The sequence below is a fragment of the Arachis hypogaea genome, chromosome 1, assembly GCF_003086295.3.
Source record: "Arachis hypogaea cultivar Tifrunner chromosome 1, arahy.Tifrunner.gnm2.J5K5, whole genome shotgun sequence".
Classification (NCBI taxonomy): Eukaryota; Viridiplantae; Streptophyta; class Magnoliopsida; order Fabales; family Fabaceae; genus Arachis; species Arachis hypogaea.
This window is the reverse complement of record NC_092036.1, coordinates 99243511-99268879: the sequence shown is the minus strand read 5'-3', so window position 1 is coordinate 99268879 and position 25369 is coordinate 99243511. Positions and strand designations below refer to the sequence as shown.

The 25369-nt window shown below is 37.2% G+C and overlaps 3 protein-coding genes and 2 long non-coding RNA genes across 6 annotated transcripts; 3 read left to right on the top strand and 2 right to left on the bottom strand.

Annotated features, from left to right (window-relative positions):
- Positions 1-1136: 1136 nt before the first annotated feature.
- On the top strand, positions 1137-2045 carry LOC112755451 (uncharacterized). The gene has a single exon (XM_025803590.1). The coding sequence runs from the start codon at positions 1137-1139 to the stop codon at positions 2043-2045; it is 909 nt and encodes a 302-aa protein (XP_025659375.1).
- An 8281-nt stretch (positions 2046-10326) lies between these two features.
- LOC112755379 (protein FAR1-RELATED SEQUENCE 5-like) lies at positions 10327-13336 on the bottom strand. The gene is made up of 3 exons (XM_025803472.1): positions 10994-13336; positions 10809-10889; positions 10327-10518 (listed from the first exon to the last, which is right to left on the bottom strand). The coding sequence occupies exons 1-3, from the start codon at positions 13334-13336 to the stop codon at positions 10327-10329; spliced, it is 2616 nt and encodes an 871-aa protein (XP_025659257.1).
- Positions 13337-15533: 2197 nt separating this feature from the next.
- Positions 15534-17923, top strand: LOC112702178 (uncharacterized). The gene is made up of 3 exons (XM_072200529.1): positions 15534-16143; positions 16324-17165; positions 17258-17923. Exon 3 carries the CDS (start codon positions 17355-17357, stop codon positions 17709-17711), a length of 357 nt encoding a protein of 118 aa, XP_072056630.1. The 5' UTR covers positions 15534-16143; positions 16324-17165; positions 17258-17354; the 3' UTR covers positions 17712-17923.
- Positions 17924-18452: 529 nt separating this feature from the next.
- LOC140174793 (uncharacterized) lies at positions 18453-20134 on the bottom strand. Its single transcript, XR_011864511.1, has 2 exons — positions 20019-20134; positions 18453-19493 (listed from the first exon to the last, which is right to left on the bottom strand). It is a non-coding gene; the product is annotated as an uncharacterized lncRNA (long non-coding RNA).
- Positions 20135-21034: 900 nt separating this feature from the next.
- Positions 21035-23693, top strand: LOC112702167 (uncharacterized). 2 transcript variants are annotated; one of them, XR_011864512.1, is made up of 4 exons: positions 21035-21182; positions 22508-22704; positions 22997-23115; positions 23251-23693. It is a non-coding gene; the product is annotated as an uncharacterized lncRNA (long non-coding RNA). The 2 variants fall into 2 exon arrangements; XR_011864513.1 differs by lacking the exon at positions 21035-21182 and adding an exon at positions 21214-21894.
- The last annotated feature ends 1676 nt before the right edge of the window (positions 23694-25369 follow it).

The window sequence follows — 25369 nt, the reverse complement described above, 5'->3', positions numbered from 1 at the left end:
ACTGACTAACTCTTACACATTGAACCGTACACGTTGAACCGCAAACCGCCGAACGAGAAACCAGAGACACAGAACCATTCACCTTAAGAGCTGACGACCAAACTGCGAACCGTAAACCGTACACGTTGAACCAGAAACCGCCAAAGAGTAAACTATTAGCATGAAACCGTTCACTCTAAGGTGTATTCCCTAATACCGTACACATTGGACCGTGCGCATTGAACCGGAAACCGGCAAACAATAAACTATATACAGGAAGTCGTTCACTAAAAAGACGTAGCGATTAAACCGTGAACCCTAAACCGTAAACATTGAACCGGAAACTGCCAAACGATAAACCAGAGGCACATCACCATTCACCATAAGACCTAACGACCAAACCGCGAACCCTAAAGCGTACACGTTGAACCGTAAACCGCCATACAATATACCATTAGCACGAAACCATTCAATCTAACGCCTATTCACTAAACCCGTACACACTGGACCGTGCGAATTGAGCCGGAAACCGGCAATCAATAAACAATATACACGAAGTCGTTCACTAAAAGACCTAGCGATTAAACCGTGAACCCTAAACCGTAAATATTTAACTTTTTGTGAATGATTCTCATTTATCTCTAAAATTTATGTTTTATTAGTTTTAATTAAAAATATTATTTCCCACTTTTTATATATTATTTTTATTTTGGTCTATAAATATTAATTTTATTAGAGAATTAATTAGTAACATCTATTCAGTTATGTAAATTAAAATGATAATGTAGTATACAAAAATTATTACTGCCTATGCTATATAAGCTGTTATGATTCATAGCATATGGCGATGTTTACGCAATTAAATTTCAATTTCGCCTTACTAGATAAAGTTATCACATCTTCTTTTTCAAGAAGAAACTATAAACCGCACCTAGTGGTATCAATAAAATCATATACATGTATACAATGTAATTAAGGCCATTAAATAATATTCCAATTAGGTAGGTGATGGTTAGTCTAGGACTACGAGTAAGAAGATGGTGCAATAAAGTGGAGACCATGCTGCATGACTACAAGAAAGAGGAAATGAGTTGGTGGTCTAAGCATCAAAAACTACAACTACAAACTATATGCTTACAAATTCTAACCCATACAACATGGATACTAGAAGGAAACCCTCAACCATGGCAATCGAATGTTTGGAAATGTTCCATGGAATCGATCGAACTGCATTCAGGATGCTGACGCAAGTCCTTCACCGTGAAGTTAAACAGTCCCTGATGGTCATGGCATTTCTACTGTCACTGGAGACAATGGGACTGAATGGTATTGTGCAAACAGCCATAAAAAAAGAAGGCTGGTTTATGAACAGTCTTGCCGATGAATGTGTCATCTGTTTGCAATGCCTAGTATCTCATGAGTTCTCTGGGTTTGTGGAGAAGTCCAGAAAACTCGAAACCCTCGGACACGTGCTGAAAACTGAGCTCACGTTATATCAGGTTCATAGGATGAGATCCGTCCTCCTAACTCTAATTCCCGATACCCTATCAACCATTTGCGCTAGAATTATGGGCGACATAACGATGGATGCGGTGTGGTTGGAGTACCAGAGGACTCCTAAAGAACTACTGGGTTTCAACACACATGACCAGTGCATATCGGTTGCACCAGAGGCATTGAGTAGACATAACAATGGCCGAGGATTGCATATGCAACAAGGAGGAAGGCAAACTGATCAAGATAAGGGAAAGCAGAAGTACGTCTGCAAGGAGCTGGATGACGCGGAACGTCCAAAGACACTGACCGTATGCTTCGGTCGAGAGTCCATGCCCACTGCAGAGGGCATTGCTGAGTTTTTCTGCAACATGTTTGGTCATGTGGTTCAAAGGGTGATAGTCATGCCTCGGAGGGACAAAGACTCGGGTAATTTTGCTTTCATTCTTTTCAACGATGCATCAATCCCGCGCATTATCATGGGGGACAAAAATGTCGTTCATCATACCATACAAGGCATGAAATGTTGGATCAGATGGTGGACAGGAACACATTATCGCTGTGTGAATTAGTCAAACAATATACGATAAAGGTTAGTGTCTTTTTTTCAAAATAATCTAGTTCCGACAGAATCTTTACTTGTTAAGGGAGACGAAATATACGTTGTAGGCTCATTTTTAATATCCAAGTTAGATTATCTTTCCATGTTACTTGATTCTGTTGATAGAATCTTGATCAATCCGGTTCCTTATTCGGCTGTGGTCATGAAGTTTTAATTGGAAATAACAAACCCTACGACCATTAATTAAGTAAATGTCGTTTGGAGTCCTTCACCATCTACCTCCCAAACACAACATATTATTATGTACTTGAACTTGCTGGGACTAACGTAGGAGACATACCAGAAATGTTTTTTGGAAATATATTACTTGAAGTTCACCTTTTTTTTGTTGGTCATTTTAAATTCGTACCGGTGTATGTGGCAGACAATTTGTGTATAAGTTTTAATTTATTCGTGGGCACTAAAGCTGTTGTTAGGAAAAAAAATCTTTCTCAAACGTGAAGGATTATACACTATGACCAAAAATTCTAAATGACATTTAAGTGGGCCAGTGACAATGTACTTGTTTTGGAAATCTAGTACGTTTCTTTTTTTTCTTAACTTTTTTCAAAACCCAAAACCGGGAGAGTGCTCCAACTAAAGAATAACAAAGTTAAGAAATCAAATAAACCCAGCATTCTTGAGGGAATACAATATTGTGACAATGATTTTGTTATGGCCACAAACAAATCTTAAACAAGAAGAATAGTTAAACCTATATTTTCATGGTAAAACTGATTGTTTAACATGTTAAGGGGAAATTTTATTCATCTGTAATGCTTACCATAATCCATTGTTTTCCAAAATACTAATGTTATCATATATGATACGTGCGAAAAGTATCATTTGCAATCAGTAGCATTGTATTTGCATGCAGTAGCAGTCAGTATCTGGTTGATACACTGCTGATAAACAAACGTAGTCGCAATAAAATAAAAAGCAACATGTGCACCATAAATACAAACCATAGTATATCACAACTGATCACCAAATGTCAAACACATTACATCACATACAAAATAACACATTTAGGATAACATTTTGATTAATTACACTACACAGGAAAGTTTATAGGTCTGCATAAATCTGTTAATTTGACCCCTGGTTGACAGACGATTCTTGAGAGGTCTGGGGTCGCTGTTGCTTACTAGGACCTGCCTCAGCCCCCCACCATGTTGCCTCTTGTTTACACTGTAGTTGAGTTTAAAAAATTTAAGCATAAAACATGAAAACGTGAGAAATTAGACCAGAAAATAATGATCCATTGTTACTCACCCTGACTGCTGAGTATCGAAATATTGCTGTTGTTGGATCCGGCGGTGATTCCTAAGGAACATCTCGGTCTGGTAGACTCTAAGTTGGGCTTCTTTGTTGAAGTAAGCCCCGCACACCGAAGCTAAGCGTTGAACAATATAGTCAGGCAAAACCTTCGCCGCATACAGTTCATCAACAACACACGGAGGTTCATCTTTCCGGTTAATGTCCCGGACGAGCATGTAGAATACTCCCCAGCCGACGTACCTAAGCTCCACACTCAGCAAAGAGCTTCGTCTGTACATGCGCGGTATCCTCCCTAAATCAGCTCCCTTTATCCAGAACCTGTTACCTTCTTGCTTGGGTGTGATGTGGAGGCAATTGTCTTGAGTGTCAACCAAATAAAGATCAGTGGTACTGTACCACTTGAAGAAATTCACAATATTAGGTGGGAATTCAACATCATCCTGTGGCGGAACAAGACAAAATCATGGCAACTTAGTTTTCCAAACGTTTTTTAACAGAATCATAACAACAAAAGAAGGCAAAATTGTGGATATATGTACATCTGTTGCAAAGAGCCCAAACACGTAGAACTGGTTGTACGATTGTTGAATGTTCCTTAATGCATCAACATACCTAAACCAACATGTAGAAACAAAAACGAATAAAACAGAGTGGCCCGAAACCATTAAAGAAGGGAGTAGCCAAACATTTTGTGACTCTTTATTTAATTAAGGTGCTCCATTTTATTCTTTACAGATACGGCTGCTGTCAAACGAAGTGGTAAAAATTGAAGAAGATGGTTACTGGAATCCAGACTCCATTATTGATTAATTACTTCAACGATGGCTGTGGTTGAAGGGAGGGAGATGCCAAGGAAGTTTTCAGACGAACAATAGTTGATTAATGAACGTAACTTTTTTTTCTTCTTCAGATGTTTTGCTATGTTACTATGTTAGTTGAGAATTTATTAATCCTTTTAATGTAAAATTAATCCAAACGTCGAATCAGTGGTAGAGGGTACTTAATATTAGCCAACTCTGTGTTATCCGAAATTTTGGAAAACGTAAAATAAACTTTAATTCATTGATTATCAAAATGTTTTGGAAATGTGTCGTTTATAAATGTGCAAAGATTTTTTTTAGTTTTATGTAGTTAATAATTTTCATTGAAGAATGTAAATATAAACAATAATAGTTATCAAATAGATAGTCACAGGCATTTTAAAAAAGAAAAAAAGATACCCAATAATCAGATTATTTAAAAAATTTAATTTAATTTTAAAAATTTTAAAACATTTGTTTCGAGTTTCTAGCGGTTTTAATTTAATCTAGCATTAATTTCGATAGTAACAATTGTTGAAGAATTTAAATTTCAAAGGAAATAGTAGTAGTTACTGTTAAACCGACTTATTAAATTAATTATTTTACGTAAATCTTAAAATGTGTTCCAACAAATTTGCATAAATTAATGCGGTAAATAGTAATCAATTAATAATTTCATTTTCCTAGGATTTCTTTTTTTTTTGAAGTTAAATTAAATTTTATTTAGTATTTCGTTGAAAACGAACTTCGAAGGAGAGGGATTTACGGGGAGTTATTGGGATAGAACAGAATATTTGTTGGAGATTATCAAAAACCACAAAGTTTTAGTAGCTAAATTACTAACTAAATTTTTTTTGTAAAAACGCCGCGTTTTTAACCCCTCATTTTTTTACTTTATATTTTCTTTTGATTCACAAGCGTGTAACATAGGTATCCTTCAGTAATCACTATTCACCTTCCATTTTCCTTCACAAAACACTCCTCATAGCAACCCGAACGTAACACACAATTTGCTGCTGAAGGCATCGACTCCAACAGCTACGTCTCCGAGAAAATGTCAAATAAGGTGAAACTCTATCCTAACTCTTTTCCTGATAGTGATCGGTTGTTAATCATCATCTGCATGTAGTGTCAATGTAATAAAAATGTAATCTTTGTAAAATCAAAATAAGACGGTTAAGCATTTTTTAAATGAATGGGTGACTGATTTGGGTTTCTGATTTGTTCGTCTGAAAAGGATTTTATGCTTTTAGGTTTGATTAAGTTTGTTCTATTAAAGATTCAATAGATCACGACAGTAAACCATTTCAACAAAATTTAGTTGCACTGTTTGTGGAAAAATTGAACCACTTTGTTTCCAATTCCAAAAACATGCATGTGTGTTGATTTTATATCAGAAGATTCGACTGTATGGGTTTTTTTAAATGAACTCTGACTTTGTTCCTTTTTGAACTTGGCAACTCTGTGACACTTGCCATAGATGACGTATTCGAAGGACAAGGGTAAGAGAGTCCAAGCGATGGATGACGGTACGACACAGAGCTACAAGTTGAGGTTTCTGAAGCCAGTAATAAGGCCTTCAATGTTCAAACTGGTAATTAACATCCGTTTCCTTAACACCTCTTAATTTAAAAGTTTTTGCAATGCTATAGATGTTTTGACAGAAGTTTACCTATTTTTAACAGTCATTACCTATAACTCCCGATGAGCTACCAAACCGTACCCCCTACCTGGACCTGGTTGTGCCTGACGGAAGGAATAACCCCTGTCGGTGCTTCTAGACGCAACTCTAAAGTGGCAAAATTGCATTGACTCGAGGCTGGGAGGAGTTTTATCAGATGTACAAAATCAATCTGGACTCCATGCTATATTTCACACACAAAGGAAACTCCACTTTCCAAGTCCGGATTTTTGATTTTGGTGGCATTGAGAATTCATACCAAGTCCGTGATCCTGAAGAACCACCATATGTAAGGACTGGTAATTATGAAATTGCAAAGTGTATCAACATCCCTCCTTCATCCAGTGCTAGAGCGGTTGCCGCAAAGGTCAAAAGCAAGTGGCCTTTTTTTGTGATGGACCTAACTGCTCGCATGATGTCGTCGCGATTGTTGGTAAGCGTTAAGTTGTTGCAACATTTTGGTTGAAATGTTGTTTTACTGAAGTGAGCATTAAATTAGCTAATACTCACTGAAATTTCTTGTGTTATAATCAGCTGAACGTCCCTCATCTCAGTCACTTCACTGGTCAGAGGCACCCTATCATCCTCACACATGGCCACATACAGGTCGAAGCTACATATACAAGGTACAGTGGAAAAAGGGATGGTAGCTTCGGTGTTATTTCTGGAGGATGGGAGAACTTTGCTTCATTGTGCAACTTCAAGCCAGGTGGTGTTGGGGTCTTTGAGGTGATATCAAAGGAGCCAGTGACGATCATCCAGGTTCGATGCAAATAGGATGCATAAGGATGAGTGACTGAAGGTGCTTAGCCCCTGTGTTTGACCTCTTTGTCATAATATATCATGCTAAGACCTTTCCCGTAGGTTTAGAAAGTATTATATGTTTCTTGTTTGTTGCACAATTATGTTGACTTTTTTTGTTGTTATTAAGTTGAAAACAACTTTTGGTAGTAACTAAAACAGAATCGCATTCGCAAATGTTATATTTTTCTGCTCTTTTTTTAATTGACTTTTCCATTTTAACTTGATTGGACAAAAAATAGTTTTCCAAGTACAAATGGCAGAGTTGCCTTAATTTTTTTATTTTGAAGTATAGCCAGAATAAATTCATTACTTTGCATGGCCTTTACAAAAAATTAAAAAAAAAACTGGCCCAATAGCCGAGGAAGACAACAAAACCTCGTATTTTTGTATGTGAAACTCTCTTTATATCTTGGGTTTTAAATTGAGAATTTAAAGGGTTTTTTTTTTTAAATTGGTCTAGTTTGACCTCAAAATGTTAGAGAAAAAAAAGTAAATCGAGAAACATGAAAACACTAGTAATGTTTGAATGAAGCCGTATGTGACCAGTTTTTTTTTTTAACTTGGTTTAATGAAAAATGTTTTTCTTTTTGATACATGAACAGAATAGTAAAAACTTAATTCGGCCCAATCAATGAGTAAAATAGCCCAACCGTAGTTTATTTTAATCACTCAAGGGTGGGTAATTTATTGTGGTTGGGCTTGGATCTCAGCTGGGCCACTGGTCTAGCGTGGAGTGTCTGCCTTTTTTTTTATTATTTTCCAGGTCCAGCGCATAGATAAGAAGAGGTGGATCTGGAAGAGAAGAACGAGAACCACAAATTGCCGATCCTAATGAGATAAGACTTTATCTACATCCAGTATCACTCTATCCAACACCAAGCGAGGGTTCTACAAATGGGCAGATTGCCTTCAACCCCATTAAAGCTCGTTCGGTTGAGGTTTTCCCTAATTCCACAAATCGTCACAATTAGCGGTAGTATCGTGGATGCCCTGTATCGTCTCACAGGATGGGTTGTTTCTCGCTAAATCAAAGTGGCTCTTTCGTCGATACGATGGTAAGTTCTTCTCGATTTAGGTTGTGTATTTGGACATGATTTTGTTGGAACATGGTTGTTAATGTATATAATTGATTTGATGAATGACTTATTGAGTATTTTATACCTGATGTGTCTGTCTGGGATTTCAGATTGTGTTCGGGAAGCAATGTTCTTTCCAAGTGTTGCTGGGTGGACTTTTGTGATCCAAGATGCACGTTGGTCGATGAAATTGACAGCCATGGGGTTGCCGTCGCCGTTCGGATGCCGGAAACTGCAGTCACATGTGAAGCCACTCAATAACCGAACCCAAAGCATCCAACAAATCTGACTATGAAGGTAAGACAATGGCGTGATGGTTGTAATGTGAATAAAATTTTCAGGGTTACTTGGTTAGGCTCTTTTAACACAATATTGTGGGAGATACCAGCGGGTGACGGGAAAAAGTTTTGACTGAGAAAAAATATAGATGCTCGTGTCTGTTTGAATGAAAGTTGGTATGGAGTTGTTGGTTTCTTAGCGCTAAGGCACGGGTATTTTGTTGTTTTTTTGTGCACTGGTAAATCCATGATGAATTCCTTATGACCCTACTGAGTGAATAGATGATTGAATTTTCGAAGTTGATCCGTTTCCATCACGAGCACCGGATGTGGGAAATGATTTTCCGTATCACTTCCTGCTGGTCGTTATGAAAACATTTCAAACTTGACTATTCAAACTTTGCATCAGTCAAAGTGGATCACAGTTAATTCGTATACGGATTTAGCATGTACTTGAAAACCACAAAATATCCATGTTTTAGTCCTAAGAACTCAGGAAGTGCATACCAACCTTCATTTAACCAAACACTATCATCTACATTCCTCCGTCTGACTTTCATTCCGTCACTAGTTGGTAGCTCCGACAAAATTGGAGTTGATACTCCTTCCCACTTAGCCGAACAAGGAACGTCTTCTGTAGTCGGCTTGACACACTAAATTAAAGTTCGACAACATGTCATTGGCTACAAACCTCGATAATACGTAGCGGAACTCCGTCTATGTTTAACGAACAGTTGTACTTACAACCGCGGTACCTTTTCCACATACTTATGCACGGAAGAAAAAAGCAAAATATTAACTAACGATATCTCATCTCAATGCACGACAAGGATGCGCGAAGGGAACAGATGACCTTGTTTCTCCCCAAGGGTTCAGGAAGATGGTGAAAATGAGAAGTACCATTCCCAAACCAACTTAGGCACTTGTGCTGCGGCACCGATTCATTTTCCCACGGAAGAAATCCGTCTAGAGGTAAAAAAAATGCTTCTTGTTGTAATTTAGAGTACAAGTGTCTCGGATGGTGTTTGGGTGCATGCAGTAGAGCTATTAAAATAATCTGACTAATGTATGGTTGGTCCATGTGATGTATTTCTTTGAATTTATATACTTATATTTAACATAGGCTGTTGTTGTGTATGTAGGTGGAACACTGGGAAAGGAAATTGATGAAGAACCTAGAACCCAAAGGCTAAAGGGTAACTAGCAGATTCGTGGATCCTTTTTTTTAGGTTTACTGAATTAATTGATTTTTTTGATTCATCTAATGTGTATAGTTGTCGTGATGAGTTTTCTTAATATCAGGTCATAATAGTCAACAATGTTACGGATGCTGGATGACTACATTCTGGAAATATTCAAGCTCTCAATGCCAGGAAGGAAAACCCTGCCTGTCAAAGTAAAGTCATGCCGTAGTCAAGTAGCTGAGAACATAGAAAGATTCGTTATTGTCGTTATTGTACAACTTAAAGGAAATGTCCGCAGTGTTTCAAACATTTATTGTTTCTAGTGTTAAATTCAGTCAGTATGTAAGACTCTAACAACCTCAAAATGTTATTGAACCTAACAATCGAAACTATGATATGAGCGAATAAAAATGTGTTTCTGTTTACGAATTCTCTACTTCATATATACCTATATATATTTCAAACTGCTTTCATATGCAGTGTGCCATTTTCCCTTAAATAAAATTTTCAATGAATACAGGAAATCCATAATAACAAAGTAGATTCACAACCTCAACGTTACAAAAGAGATTCGTAACCATCTAAGAACAATTCAACATTGGAGACTACAACCCATTCAATCAAAAAATTTGGTTGGTAAATCAAATGCAATAAGAAAGGAAAAAAATTCAATTAACACAGCTCTGTTTTTTCAACTGTATTGCATAACCACAATGGTAGGAAGTCCTTACTCCAAATGCAACCACAATAAACTGCAACTAAAATACAGCAATGTAAGCAAAACACATGCATATTATTCAACATTATTGTCATCATAATGGACTAAGTAGGGAAAAAAATCAATTTATACAACTCTAATTGATCAACTGAATTGCATAATCACAATGGTTCTAAATCGTTACCCAAAAATCAACCGCAATTTACTGCAACGAGAACACAGCACTGTAAGCAAATCACATACCTATTATTGAACATCATTATCACCAAAATTGACATGTTCATACTTAACGTAAATAACTACAACTTAAAACTCCTCAATACCAAGCAGTGACTAATACATTGCGGTCAGTAAATCAGGATAGATCATGCTTTTAGAACCAATTATACTTGCATTGCACTAAATTCAGAAGACTAATTCCTTGAAATGGTCAAAGTGTCCTGTGCATCGACGCGAACAATGCCATGTACGATCCTTGTTTGTTGCCACAAGGCAGTGACGATGTTAACGGATCTCGGACATCGATCTGAACATGTCGTGTGTCACATTTATCATCAACGACATCATTAGCGCATTCATAGTTCTTGAATGAATGTCTCATGTCCTGCTGTGACTCATTCACCTGCTGATAACATCATAATCCCCAATCAGAAACTATAATCATGCATAAAACCATAATGGTCATTCATCGCAAAGTGGTTAAGAGGAGTTTTACGCATCACACCTGTGTTAACGAGTAGAGATTTTTATTGAAAACACCATTCATGGACGCGATGTCAATGGATTCGCTGCTTTCATGGAGGCTCCACTGTTTTATAATTTTTTTTTTTTTTTAGACAAGAAGTCCGAGATCATCATTAATTTACCCAGTTCATGACACGGAAATTAGATGTTTATATTCAAAAAAATTACCTCAACAAAAGTGTTGTCTTTACCCTTCCGGTTCCTCATACCCGTCGCCGTAAACTTCCTTGTTCCAACCTTTTTAAAAGGCTGCCCAAACAGAGGAACATTCACATAGTTTAATGGTTTTTAAAGGAACACACACCGAACAAGATTTTCACAGCAGGAGCCTATTTCGAATAAACAAATCGTACCTTGGTATTAGGTCCTGATTGGTGTTCGGACTTAATTGAGAACGACCTCGAAGAATTAGCAAACCTTTCTGGACTAAAACCTGAGTCCTTGGCTGATGCATTGCCATATGATGGATCGCGAGGGTTACCTTCCACACTATGCTGCATCAGATCTGGACAGCGCTTGTAGTAATGACCGTACTTGTGGCAATTAGAGCATGCTCTCTTCTTCCTCCAAGAAGACCTCTTGGAAGGGGCTCCTTTGCTTTTGACAACAAATGGATCGTTGATGCCTTCCACGTTAACATTAGGAGTTGACTTGCCTTGTTTGCGTGACTGCAGGCGGATAACTAAATTGACAAGTTCAGACTGGACTTCATCAAAGTCTGCAAGATCCTTGCAAGCAATATCACACAGCTTGTTGCAATTCGATGCCAATGCTCCAACTCGAAACTTTAAGACCCTTTCGATGTCATCATTCACAGGCATTTCTGTGCTAATAAATTTGTTCTTTGCATTCTTTGTCCACCTTTTGTATATCAATGAATCTGGAAACTCAAGTATGTTTTCGAACTTCATGGCACAGAAGATATGACTACAGGGAATACCACGTAATTCAAACAGCTTGCACGAGCACGAGAACAGATTCTTACCTCTATCGACTTCCACCCGTCGATCTTTGGCCGGGTCTCCGAGAGCAGTCACACTGAACTCTACCTTGTCCAAGGTTGTGCTTAGTACCGTTATATTCAAAGCCCCTGCCCTCTGAATCTCATTACGAATTTCCTTGAAGATGTTTCGCGTGAAATAACATGATGCAGATCTTTCATATACCTCTAACGAGGTAATCATCACTGGCTCTGAGCACTGAGACTTAAAGTCAGCTATTAATTCGTTGTTTCTATACTCCTTTAAGGCCCTATCCAGGTTATGCATGAAGTCAATGAGGGTGTTCTTGCGATTAACATAAAATCTGATGAGAGAATTTATACTTTCACACTGTGATGTCGTCCTTATGTAACCAAAAAACTTATCCCGGAGGAAACAATGGGACCACATCTCACGAGTTTCGTACGTCGTTTCCATCCAGGTACTGCCAACAAGGTTGTGCTTATCCAAAATGGCTGCCCATCTCCGATCAAAGTCTCTCTGTTCGTTGTTGTCGTATATAAGACCCTTAAAATCGCGCAAGAAATTAGGATTCTTTATATTTTCACATGCATTTCTCTGCAGATGCCATCCGCATAACCGATGGGTCGCATCAGGCATAACATTCTTGATTGCATCTCGCATGGCAAGGTCTCCGTCAGTTATTACTGCTTTTGGACTTTTCCCACCCATCGCTTCAACAAAGGTTTCCAACAACCACTTATACGTCTCTGTAGTTTTGTCGGATAGTAGGCCGGAGCCGAAGATAACAGTCTGCCCGTGATGATTGCATCCAGAGAAAATGACCAAAGGCTTGTTGTATTTATTCTTCTTGTAGGTTGAATCAAAGGCAACAATATCTCCAAAGCAGTGAAAGTCGATAACTGACTGCCCATCTGCCCAAAAAATATGCTCCAGCCTTTCGTCACTAGTGAACGTATACTTTCCAAAGAACAGCGGATCGTTGTTTGACTTGCCAATCAAATAGTTTATTGCCGCATTGGCATTCCCGTTTTTAACTTTTGCCCGACGATAGCGATCGATGTGGTTGTACAAATCTTTCCGTGTGAAGCCAGCATGACGATATCCACCCTTCTGGAATGCAATATAACCCATAATATGGCAGCTCTTGACACCAAAATTATGAAGATTTTCCACTTGGACTCTATCAGTCACAGTTAGACGACGATTGGCCGGTACCAGATGCGCAAATTGGGGTGGCGTCAGATCATGGTTGTGAGATTCCACAAAACATGATACCTTCCATCTACCGCAGCCGTAGTCAAGCTTTACCCTAAGACGAGCTGGACACTTGGTTCGCATTAGTGACCTTGCCTCCCTTGATCTGTCATCCATATCAAGATACCTCATATTTCTCCAGCCCTCTTTGTTGCAAACAAGTTGCCTGCTAATGATTCTACCTTGATTATCCCTAACCACGTCGTCCTTCCTCATTACAAATCCATGCCAACAAGAATAAGCGGTATAAAATTGGCAAGCCTCATCCTCCGTCCTAAACTCCAGGTTCCAAATATCCTCCACCATTAAATCCGCTATTCTTTTTACACCACAAACTTCTTCACTCTTGCTAGTGGAATCCAGCGAATCCACATCGTCGTCGTCATCAGCATCATCTTCTGCATTCAGTTGATAATCGAAATCATCACCCAAATCATTATCAGAATCATTCTTAACATCATCCTCCTTTATGGACATAATTTAACCCCTGCCATAATTTTACCCAAAAATGTCAATAAACAGAGCCAATGGCAGCAACTACGGGAAGCTAAACTAAGCTACATGTAAAATTAAATGAACCAAAACCAATTAAACTAACCCAATTGTTTTCGACCCCAGTATTAGGTTTTAATTTGAATTCCCCAAAGCTAGCCACAGCATAGAACTGGATAATGTAACTTAATTTCCAAATTCAAGGATACCTACCCAACACCCTAAACAGAGAACCGTTTAAAAGGCATAGACTATCATCCAAATTAAACTAATCTGGGTTAAGAAAAAAACTTAATCGGACATACCTTGATCACAACTAGAGGTTGAGCTTCAACGGATAAAAAATGCACTGTCGGAGTCGGAGGGAGGTGACCTTTACCTAATCCGACGCACCTAATTCGAAGGCAGCCGAAAAATGAATGTTGGTAAACCAGCTTCCAACAGCCACAGCTTCGGATCTAGCAGAAGTTCTGCTACAAATTTCTCTACCGGAGCCACATCAGTTTAGCGTTTCGCCCTCTCCTCAGTTGACGTCGACGCCAATCCGACGAAAGCAGAGTACCAGTTCCGGAACCTGTTACTCAAAGGAGATGATTCTTGCTAAATGGACGCTGGGTATAGAACAAAGGCGAAAAAATCAAACAGGGTTGGGTAGTGGGTTCTAGGATAACAAAATTCACGGTTGGGTAGTGGGTATAGAACGAAGGCGAAAAAACCAGTGGGCAGTGGGTTCTATGCGTTTTCCAGAAAGTGAAACATGACTTAAAAGGCTCGTGAGACATGCATGTTGAATTTCAGAAAGTGATGGAGGGTATTTTATAAAATGAAAAACAAGTTAGAGATTATAAATTATAATTATAAATGTTCCCCAATACACTATATAGTATATGTATACAATAATTAATGTAGTATTTGTTATAGTATATGTTCATTAAAGGCTTTTGCTATTATCAATGAATGCAATTAATGAAAGGTTGAAAATTTTTTTGATCAACGGCTGAGATGAAGACACATGTGCAGGGGTAACTTACCCACAAAATTGCCATGGGTTTGGAAGAATTCACCTTATTTCCTATCTTTGAAATACTTAGTGTTGATATTTGTATTTGTACGTTCAAAAACTTAAAAAAAAAGGTAAAAAATAAGTTTTAATCAATTTTAAATTTATAATTCTTTTAAGAATAAACTATCAATTTTATCTACAAAAATTGAAAATACCGTCATATCTATTTATAGAAAACAGAACTTATCATTTGTATTCATAAAAAATAAATTTTTGTAGATAAAATTATCTAAACCCTCGAAAATTAAATAAAATTCCCTATACCATTCTCTCCACTACTACAACCATCATCTCCCTCTTCTCTATCTCAACGTTTTCAGCGACTCCAATCCTAACATTGATCACATCGCCGCTCAGTATCACCGCCTTACCCTCCTCTTCAACCGCCACCTTAACCACTTCGCCACACACTCTCTCATCGGTGTCGGTAGCAACTCAACAACACCAGCACCATCATCACCAGCATAATCATCTAACGCAAAGAAATCCTAGATCTAAGGATGCCGCTCATGGCGGTCGATACCAGTAGGTTGCTCGTCAGGACCTCGAGAACAATGGCGAGGACGACTCCCCCGCCGCCAAGAAGTCCAAATCGGAGAAGTTCCCTCTCAACAGCTGCGAATTCGCCACGGTCGTCGCCGTATTCTTCCTTTTCACCACTGGCCTTTTCTGCATCTACCTCACCGCCTCCGAATTTGGCCGCATCAAGCTCCCACGCACTCTCTCCGATCTTCTCCTCCTCAAGTAAATAAAGATCTCTCTTTTCATTATTATGTTATCATCTTCATAGATTTATCTAAATCAAATTAGTATTAGATGAACGTAACATTAGTGATTTAGACAGGTGGGAGAAAGCATCTTTTTTTTTTGGGAAAAAAAAGGAAAATTTTCGAATTTGTTGTATTGTTTTCAGAGTAAGGGTGTGTTTGAATTTTTATGTAGTTTATTGTGCTTGTTTTTTTGTATACAGAGAGAATCTTTCAGCATATGACGAAGAAGTGAAAGAAGAAAAAGGAGGAAGGAGGGGTAGGGATGGTGATGGCAGTGATGGTGATGGTAATGGAGGCAGTGATGGTGATAGTTGGAAAAGAGAGTGGTGGTAAAGTTTGGAATTTGAGTAGCTAAAAATATTGAGAGAGAGAGAAAGAGAGAGGGGGAGAGAGAGAGAGAGAGATGGTAATAATGGTGAAAAAAGGATAGTTTAAGAATTTTATTTAATTTTTTAGGGGTTGAATAATTTTGTCTGTAGAAATCTATTTTTTATGGCTATGGATTCCTTGCTCCTACATTTTTGTTGGTTTATCATTAACCATCATAAAAATAATTATAAAATGTATCCCATTTTTTTTTGAAAAATTTATTAAATAGATTTTGATCCCTTTAACTTTTGTTATTTACACTTTTTTCTTTTATCTTTTAGTTTCAGATTCAAAGAAGAAGAGAGGTCTGCTAGGGTTTATAGATTCAATTTCAATCAACGCCATTTTCTCATCTTCTTCCTCTGTTGTATCTCTGGTTCGCCTATTCTTGCCGCCACAACACGCATCAGACGCCGCCGCTCCCTGCGTCCGCCGCCACTCCTCACAGACTCGGAGGAACGAACTATCAGTATCACCACCCTGTTAAATTTCGCAGAGAAAAAACGAGAACCAGAGCGACCCTTGATGACACTGAAATAGGACAACTTTCCTCAACCCCACTTCTTGTTGAGGACGACAAACCCAGCAAGGTATACTTTTTCCTCTGCCTTCTTTTCAGTTCGGTTTGATTCTTTTAGAATAGTCAAGATGATGAATTTTGAATCCTTAGGGTAGCTTTTCAGGCAATGATTTTTGCCCTGCTTCGAGTTTCCTTGGTGTTTTGATTTGAATTTGATATGCTTTATTTATTTATTTTCATGTCTGCTTAGGAAGTAGAGGAAAGTGTAAAAGTGCTAAAAGATGCAGCTAAGACGAGAAAGGTAGCAGCAGAGAAGGTTCTGTCTACACTTTCTATCATTGAGAAAGCGAAAATTGATCCTTCTGGCTTTCTTGAAACCCTGGGTGGCAATGAATCCCCTGGGAGGACATGAATGCTAATTTTCACCGCTGAGGTGAACATATTTGTATTACTTTTTTGTTTGCTCGTTCTTTGGCTAGTAGTTTGATCATGGCCTTGACATTTGTTTTCAGTCTATGGAGTATGTAGTGATAAAATTATGATTCTTCCTCAGCTTAATTTGCTCTGTGCTGCATTATTATGATTATTGTTATTGCTTTGCTCTCACAAATATATTAATGTTTTTGACGGCTCTGATATGTCAATTCAAGTGATTCTTGGGTTATTATAGTGTCACAATCATTCACACTAGATTGCAGCATAGCCATCACGACTTCATACACAGTTATGAATTATGATGGGAGCAAGTAAGCTAAATCTTGGAGACAAACCCAGAGCAATGAAGCTAGTAGACTATTCCGTTCAAAAACTATATCTTGCGCAGCTTTGGATGGCTATTGAAAAATTCGACAAAATCAATCTCTGGAAAGGGTTGCAGAGCCTCAAAGTCCCCTGTGAATTCAACCTTCATAAAAAGATGCTTCACCTCACTTGCCAATTTCAGCATTTTACATATTGCATCACAGCACCACTGGACTCCTCGCATCGACAGGAACTCCAGAACATTGAGGTTTCCGAAATCTATCATGTATACCCTCCCTGGAAACAATTAACATGAGTTGAAAGAAATATAAGAACAAGAAAACACAGCAGGTAAGAAAAAACTATATGTACAAGAATCACTTAATATGAAAAATTACCCGAACTGTTGGAAATTGAAAGCTTCTTCAAATGCCCGGTTTCAGGGACCCTGATCCAACTACAGCCTTGTACCTCAAGGGATTCAATTTTCGGAGAGATAAGAGAAAGTGAACAGTTTCCCAGACCATAAAAATCGTCCTCATGAAGCTGTTTGAGATTGAGTCATACAAGGCATGGGCAGCTGCAGAACTTGAGCAACAGAAAGAGGTTGAAGAGGCTGAGGTTTCCATGCAGGAAGCTCAGGACTACCTTGATTCTATCACGGAAAGTGCCATGGACGAGTTCCGGCGCTTCGAAGAGGAGCTTGAGAGCATGTCAAAGGCTGAAATGGAGAGCCTAGTTAACACTGCTGAGGGTGCAAGAAAGATGGGAAATTTGATGGAGAAAGCTGCCTCCATTGCTTCCAAGAAGTATATTGAGGCTGCACTCAATTCAGCCACTGCTTCCATGAAATCTGCTTGGAAGGGAATCTCTTCTGGCAAGGTCCATCCTTCTTAAAACATGACAATAACAAAATAACCCTCCTATTGAAATGTATTTAGTTAAAATCTGTAATAAGATACTTCTGTTTTAGCCTTTTGTTTTGTTATCTTCTGTTCTTATATTGCTGCTATAGAAATTGGATCAGAATTGATGTACCAAATTTGATAGGCTGAGAATTCATGATTCAGCCACCAGTGAGAATGCAAACAGATTTAATGTTCATGACACATTGAAAATCCAATACTTTCATGGATGAATCTGATATAACAGTTAGTAGTTAGGTTTATGAAGCTTAATCTCCAAGATTTGTCAGTAATGTATTTATCCCTCGATTCTTCTTAAGAGATATATTATTACTTCTTTGGTTTAATGGAATTTAGTGTCATCGAAGGGCATATGCATATCAAAAGAAATAACCATCCAATTAAAAATAACAAACATAATTATCTGCATATCTATTAAATTAAACATATAATATATTCATTATTCACATTGTTTAGTATTTTCATTGTCTATTTATACTTTTTTTATAAAAAAAAATTCATGAAGCGGCACCTCTAATTTGAGGAGACAAGAAAGCGTGCGTATTTTTTGGTACATTGTATAAACTGAGATAATAGATTAATAATGAATTCCAACAGATATGTATTGTTGTGGATTTAGTATAGATTCAACAAGACGTAACTTGTCAAAATGGGTATGAATCCACTTGTCGAATGTAAGAGTAGAGTCACACAAAAGTTGCATACTCTTCAATTGCTACACATACACCAGCCTTCATATATAAATTGTAACAACTCTTTCGACTTGGAATTGTCTTCTTATTCAGAGTATTTGGTCTTATATCATCTCTTGCTAGTACATTAATTTAATATAAAGTTTTAATTCTCTGCTGATTTACCAGAATATACAACATAAAAAATATATACTGCACTTCCGTTTAGACTATGAATTTTCTTCGGCTACTTCATATCATATCAAATTCATACCTACAAAAAAAAAATAACGACTCTCAACTATCAATTTTACGAGGTTTAACTCTATATATATAGTAAGATATTTAATTTTCTTAGCAGCAAAGTGTATCTGATCGTTCTCTATAACTAATTAGTCACCCTTAGCTTGCATTGGCTTCTTCAATTTCTTCCACTCAATGTTTTCATTTCTGTATTATCTGCTTCTTCTTGCAATTCCTCTAATGGCAGTAGTGATATTTCATCACTTAAAGAAACAACAACACAAAAGAACCACTCTACCACCAGGTCCTAAACCACTTCCCATAATCGGAAACCTCCACCAACTCGACAGCTCCAACCTCAATCTCCAACTATGGAACCTCTCAAAGATCTACGGCTCCATATTCTCCCTTCAAATAGGGTTCAAACCAGCCATAGTTATCTCCTCACCGAAACTCGCAAAGGAGGTTCTCAAAGACCATGATCTTGACGTTTCAAGCAGACCTCCGTCGCTCGGAACCACTAGACTCTCTTACAACGGTTTCAATTTGATTTTCTCTCCATGCAGCGAGTACTGGAGAGAAATCAGGAAGATCTGCGTCGTTCATTTCTTCAGCTCCAAGCGAATCTCTGGATTCTACCACATCAGAAAATCTGAAGTGGAAAGAATGTTAGGCAAGATATCAGAGCACGTGAGTTCTTCGAAAACCACGAATCTGAGTGAGATATTGATGTCCGTGTCGAGTTCTATAGCGTGCAGGATTGCGTTCGGAAGAAGATACGAAGTTTATATGGCAAGAAACCATTCATAGAAGATGAAGATATTGAAAAGCTTGTTTATCTGAAAGCAGTGATCAAATAAACATTAAGATATTATGCACCTGCACCATTGGTACCAAGAGAATTCAACAAAAATAGCAGAATAGCAGGGTATGAAATTGAAGCCAAGACGATAGTATACGTAAATGTGTTTGCCATCCATAGAGACCCTGAAACTTGGAAGGATCCAGAAGGGTTTAGTTTGATTACATTTTAAAATGAATTGATTTCTCAAACCAAACCAAAATTCCAAACCAATTTGAGTATAAATAGTTTATTGAGTTCATCCACCATGCCTAAGCTAATGCTATCTTAGATTTTGTCCCCCCTTAGAAATTCCAATTAACTCAGCTTACTAATCAAGTCTCATTCAACAAAGATTAATCACTTACAGGTTACAGCAGTAATAGCAGTAAAGTATAATAATGTTTTAGCAACAAGGACCATTCAACAGCATTATAATAAAACGTTAAATGAATAATATAAAACAATGGTGAGGTCAATTTTACATTGTCACGCATAACGGTTCTCTTTCTCCAATAATTACCTGTTTATGCAGCTAGAAAAGCAAGCATCCAAAAGACACCCTTCACTGCCATTGGCCACAACACATACACAGAAGTTGATGGCACTTCACGTGCCTCCACAACTTTCTTTTCTTTTCTGTTCATAAAAGTTTGAGTTGATCTACATCTACTACACTAGATTAGATAGTGCTGCTCAATTTAGTATTTACCATAGAGGTAGTGACCAGATACATATACAAATAAAATTATTTTCAGTGAAAATACTGATTAGATTTCTAAGTTTTCATTGCAAGCATAATTAAATTTCTTGACTATTGAGAAAAAAATAATGATTAACTAACCTCCAAGTGTGGCGGCGGCGTCTTGCGCGGCGGCGGCGTCTTGCGAGGCGGCGGCAGCGAACGAGAGAGACTGCGGAGGGAGAGGAAGAGAGAATGGCTACACCGCTACGGTAATTGAAAGAGGAAAACAAAACCCTAGCAGACCAAATGTCTCACTCTCACCACTACTTTGAATCTGAAATTAAAGAAAAAAGAACAATGTGTAAAAAAGAGTAATTAGAGGGTCAATATCTAATTACTGATTTTTTTAAAAAACAAAAAAAAAAGAGGTTCTTTTTGTAATTATTTTAGTGTTGACTAATGATATTCTCAAATAAAAGTGAGATTAAGGAATCCATAACCAAAACGAATTTTTTACTCCCATTTTTATGTAGGAATATCATTAACCCACTTAAAAATATTTATAAATTGAACCTCATCTTTTTATTTTTAAAAATATTTATAATTAGATATTGACCCCTCAATTTATTTGTATTAGGCATTTTTCTTTTTCCTTTTGATTCTAGATTCAAAGAAGGGAGAAAAAAATCTAGCAACCTTCTTTCAATCACCGTCGTCGTTCTCTCTCCCTCTCCCTCTCCCTCCTAGGCTACTCGTTCTCCTTGCACCGTGCTTGCTCTACTAGGGCTTTTGTCCCTCTTTCACTCACTGTTGCTTGTTCTATGTTCCTCTCCATCGACGGTCTTGCTCTTTCGCCGCCGCAACACGGTTCCGCCGCCGCCGCCGCATCACTCGGGTCCACCAATTCATTGGTTTTTGTCGCCTCTCTGTCCCTCTTCTTCACCAGCGACTGATCTTTGTCCTTCTTCCTCCACCTCTGCCTTTGCGACCTACTCCTTTAAGGTTACATTTTATTTTTTATTTGATTTATTTCCTTTTCTATGAAAATTTTAAGGGAAAACATAAAATCACTCTGTTCTTAAACGTGCCATTTATCTTAAATGCATGAAATTTCAATAAAATGAAACTTCAGTAGATATATAAGTTACCCCTAGATTAGGAAGGTAGATGACTGTAAGACATTTACTCAGTTCTGTTGAATAGTTGGAGCTTAAGAAAATAAAACAACTACTTCACTTCAATGGCAGATTAAGGGTGGAAAAGGAAATGCATTGCCTTAACTGAGCATTGCAATTGGCAACAAGCACAATGGAATTTTTCTTTGCAAATTTGTGATATTGTGTGAAGATTTCAGATCTCACTTGACTTGGAAAACTTTTTCTGGAAAAAAAAAAAAAAGACTTGTCCCTTTGATTTAACCAAACCAACTCAATTTGAATAAGTACAATTTTCCCTTCCCTTCGTTTTTGTTGAATCAGAACTTTGCATCAAATATAACAAAACCATATCATATGTATAATTTTTTCTTAAGAATTTTTCTTTGCCAATGCTGCATAATTTGGCACCCCCAGAAAGTATATTCTTGCTGATGATGCGTCAACTGGAACAATTGGCAAGTGTCTATCTAGCATCAATGTTGGGAAAGTTGAAAACTAACTGGTGGACTGTCAGGGAGTTCCTCTTCACTCCTGGAGCTCTTCAGTATCTCAGTGGAGTTATCCTCTTTGAGAAAACCATGTCTTGTTAGCTTAATATGTGTTAAAATAGTTTGATTCATTGTGATTCTATGAGCATTGCATCAATGACTTTTAACATTCATTATCTACAAGTTGAAATAATTGTTTTTTTATAGATGTGTTCTATATTTTCATTAAACCAAAAATGACCAACAATTCTTCCATAAAAGCAAAAATACAATAAACATAAAATCAACAGGTCAAAGCTGAATTGCACTCTCAATCTTATGAACAATAGATTTTTTTGCTAATTTGTCGCTGTAACACATTTTTGTCTTGTCCCACACTTTTGTATGAGAGCATGTAAATATATATATAAAAAAAAGCATTCAAGATTTTCTAAATCTATTAGTTAGGGAGAATTATTAGTAAGAGTATTAGGGGGATTAATAATTTTTCTATAGAATTTCCTATGGCTAATTGCTACTACTGTTGAGGACTTAAAATTGCATAATTGTATATCTCATTTAGGAGATCTTTTTATCAACATTATCAAACAATATGATATCATATTTAGTGGCTTATAAAATTTGCTATTCTGCATCCATGTTTTAAAATGATTTTGTTGTAATTTTTCTTTGATGTTGTTAGACTGGCTAAGCTAGCTGTTGATAAGGTCATGACTGCACCATGCGAGACATCGGTTTTATATCCAAAGCATGGTGGAAATCTGCACTGTCTCACAGCAATAACACCTTGTGCTGTGCTAGACATTCTTTCACCTCCTTATAGAGAAGATGAAGGAAGGAAGTGTACTTACTATCATGATTATCCATATTCAACATTCTGTAAGTAACTTTTCGAATTATCACTTGTATTCCATGCACCATAAGATATAGCATTGGTACTCGGTAGTAGGAATGATCTTAGAAGTTCTATAAACTCAATTTGCTCCCTTTCTTGAGTTTTGAAGCCTCTGATTGAGGATTTATTAGTTTAGTTTGATTTTTAGTTTTTCCCCCTTAGAAAGTTATTATCCTTTTCAAACTTGCAAATCACTTATAAATAGATTTTTAGTTTTTTTCCCCCTTTAAAACTGCTCTATCTCGTAACATTTCTTATGAATACCAACTCAAATAGATTTTCCAGGGCATCAAGAAATAGATAACTGCTATGGTCGAGGATCTACTTTCTTTCTGGATTCAACCATTAAAATCTGCATTAGGCAGCTTCTGTAGCAGTTGCAACTTGGTGAGCATGTAAGTACTTCTGTGAAATTTTGCATTGCAGTATTACTATTTTGTGTCAATCTTTTCTCAAGCTAATTTTGTCCCTTTCGGTTCTGTTTTTGAAGCTAAAAAGGAATAATACATCATTGTGTATTTATCAAGCAGGTTATGATCATTTTCCTTTGTGTGAGGCCCAAGCAAACACTTTTTGGAGAGTCCCTCTACATCACAATTAGTGTATTAACCTGAACAAATGAATGATTGGATGGTTAAATTCTTTTCTGGTTTACCTGGAGTTCTTCACTCATAGTCCTTCAACTTTGAGGTGTGATTGCAATCCGAGTTCTCTAGCCAAAAAGTTCGTAAGCAACGCCGTCTATTGTATCATTGATTTCACCATTTAGTATATGCGTTTATGTTCTTGATTTCACCATTTAGTTTATGCGTTTATGTTCTTGTACAAGAGTTTATGTTCTTGATTTCACCATTTAGTTTATGCGTTTATGTTCTTGTACAAGAGTTCTGCATGTATGCTTAGTAGTGCTTGTAAGTTTTGAGACTTGTTTGTAGCTTTGATTTGGAAATAGTGAAAACTTTTACCTTGCGTAGGTTTTTTTTTTCTCTCTCATATTGGGAGGTTTTTTCCCACGTTAAAATTTGATGTTCTGTTGTCTAATGCTCATAACAACTACACTCACAAAATGACAAGCACTTAATTTATGATGGGGCCATAAGTTATGATGGGACCAGAATGAGACAACAGTAGTTTGATACTATAGTTTGAGCAACTTGAAAATATTATTACTTTTTATAAAACACTTGAGCTACTTTTGTCTTATAAAGCAGAAGGACGACATCAAAATTTTGATTTTTAGTAATAATGAATGAATATACAATGAATCCCAAATTGTGGTGGGAGGGGAAATTATGCAGCAAAAATATACATTGCTGTCCAGATTGAGGTAGAAATTAATATAGGCAAACTACTAAAGCCAAAAATAATAAATACATAGCTACATTTACCATTTAATAACTATCATCTCAACCTAGTGGGATGGACAAGATTTTTACTTCTATTATCATCTTCACTTCGATTAGTGATCTCTCCACCTATTCGCTTTCTATCTTTGCTAGAGTCCTTTTGCTCATGATGATAATTTCGATGGGATCGCAATGATTCCCTCCAGTCTCCGTTCCTACAAGAAAGAATGATAAAATAGTGATAAATGAGAATCAGATTATAGTAATGCTGAATCATCTTGCTTTTGCTCTCCGGTTATGTATAATGAAGAGTTCAAGAAAGGAAAAGAACATACATCACGGAATAGGATCTTGTCGGCCTCAAGCATGTGGATTATGTGTCCAATTTTATGTCTCTTTGTGGCATCTGGATCAACACATTTAAGAGCAACCAACAGAGCAAAGCTTAAGGGCCTTTGAAAATGGCTTTCAGGAAGGTTCGGATCGATGAGTTCCTCTGATTTTCTATTGCCAACCATAATTTTCAATCACTCAATTAAATTAACCTGCAAATATACCAAATTCTAGTTAGGAAAACAGCAAAAGAGAGAAAATAATGGTTATAGCCTCTAACCTCTCCTTGGGGTTTACTATAATCAACGCGACTTCTTCCGGTAATTATTTCCATAATAAGTAGGGGTGTGCAAAAAAACTGGTTTCACTGAATTGAAACTGAACTGAAACTATTATAAATAAACCAGTTTTTTTAAATAAAAAACTGAACTGAAACCATAGTTTTTATGAAAACCAGTTTATTAAAAACCAGTTTTTATGGTTCAGTTTAGTTTTAAACCAAATTAAAACTGGTTTTATTTAAACTCTAAAATTAGTTTTTACATACTCTTTCTCTCTCTCCTCTTTCTCCCCTCCTCTCTCCCTTCTCTCTCTTTCTTTCCCTTTCTTCATTTCTCCTTCTCTCTCTCTTTCTCTCTCTCTCTTCTCTCTCTCTCTCTCTTTCTCTGTTCTCCTTCTTCTTTCTCTCTTTTTTTCCCTCTCCTTCTCTCTCTTTCTTTTTTCTCCTCTCTCTTTTTTCTCTCTCTTCTTTCTTTCTTTCTTCTCTTCTTCTCTCTCTCTTTTCTTTCTTTTTTTTTTTTTTTTTTTTCCTTCTCTTCCTCCCCCCTCTCTCCTCTCCTCTCCCTCCTCTCTTTCCCCTCCTCTCCCTCTCTTCGCTTTCTCTCTTCTCTCTCCCCCTCTTCCTCCTTCCTCTCCTTCTATCTCTCTCTCCTCTCTCTCCTCTTCCCTCTCTCTCCTTTCCTCTCTCCTC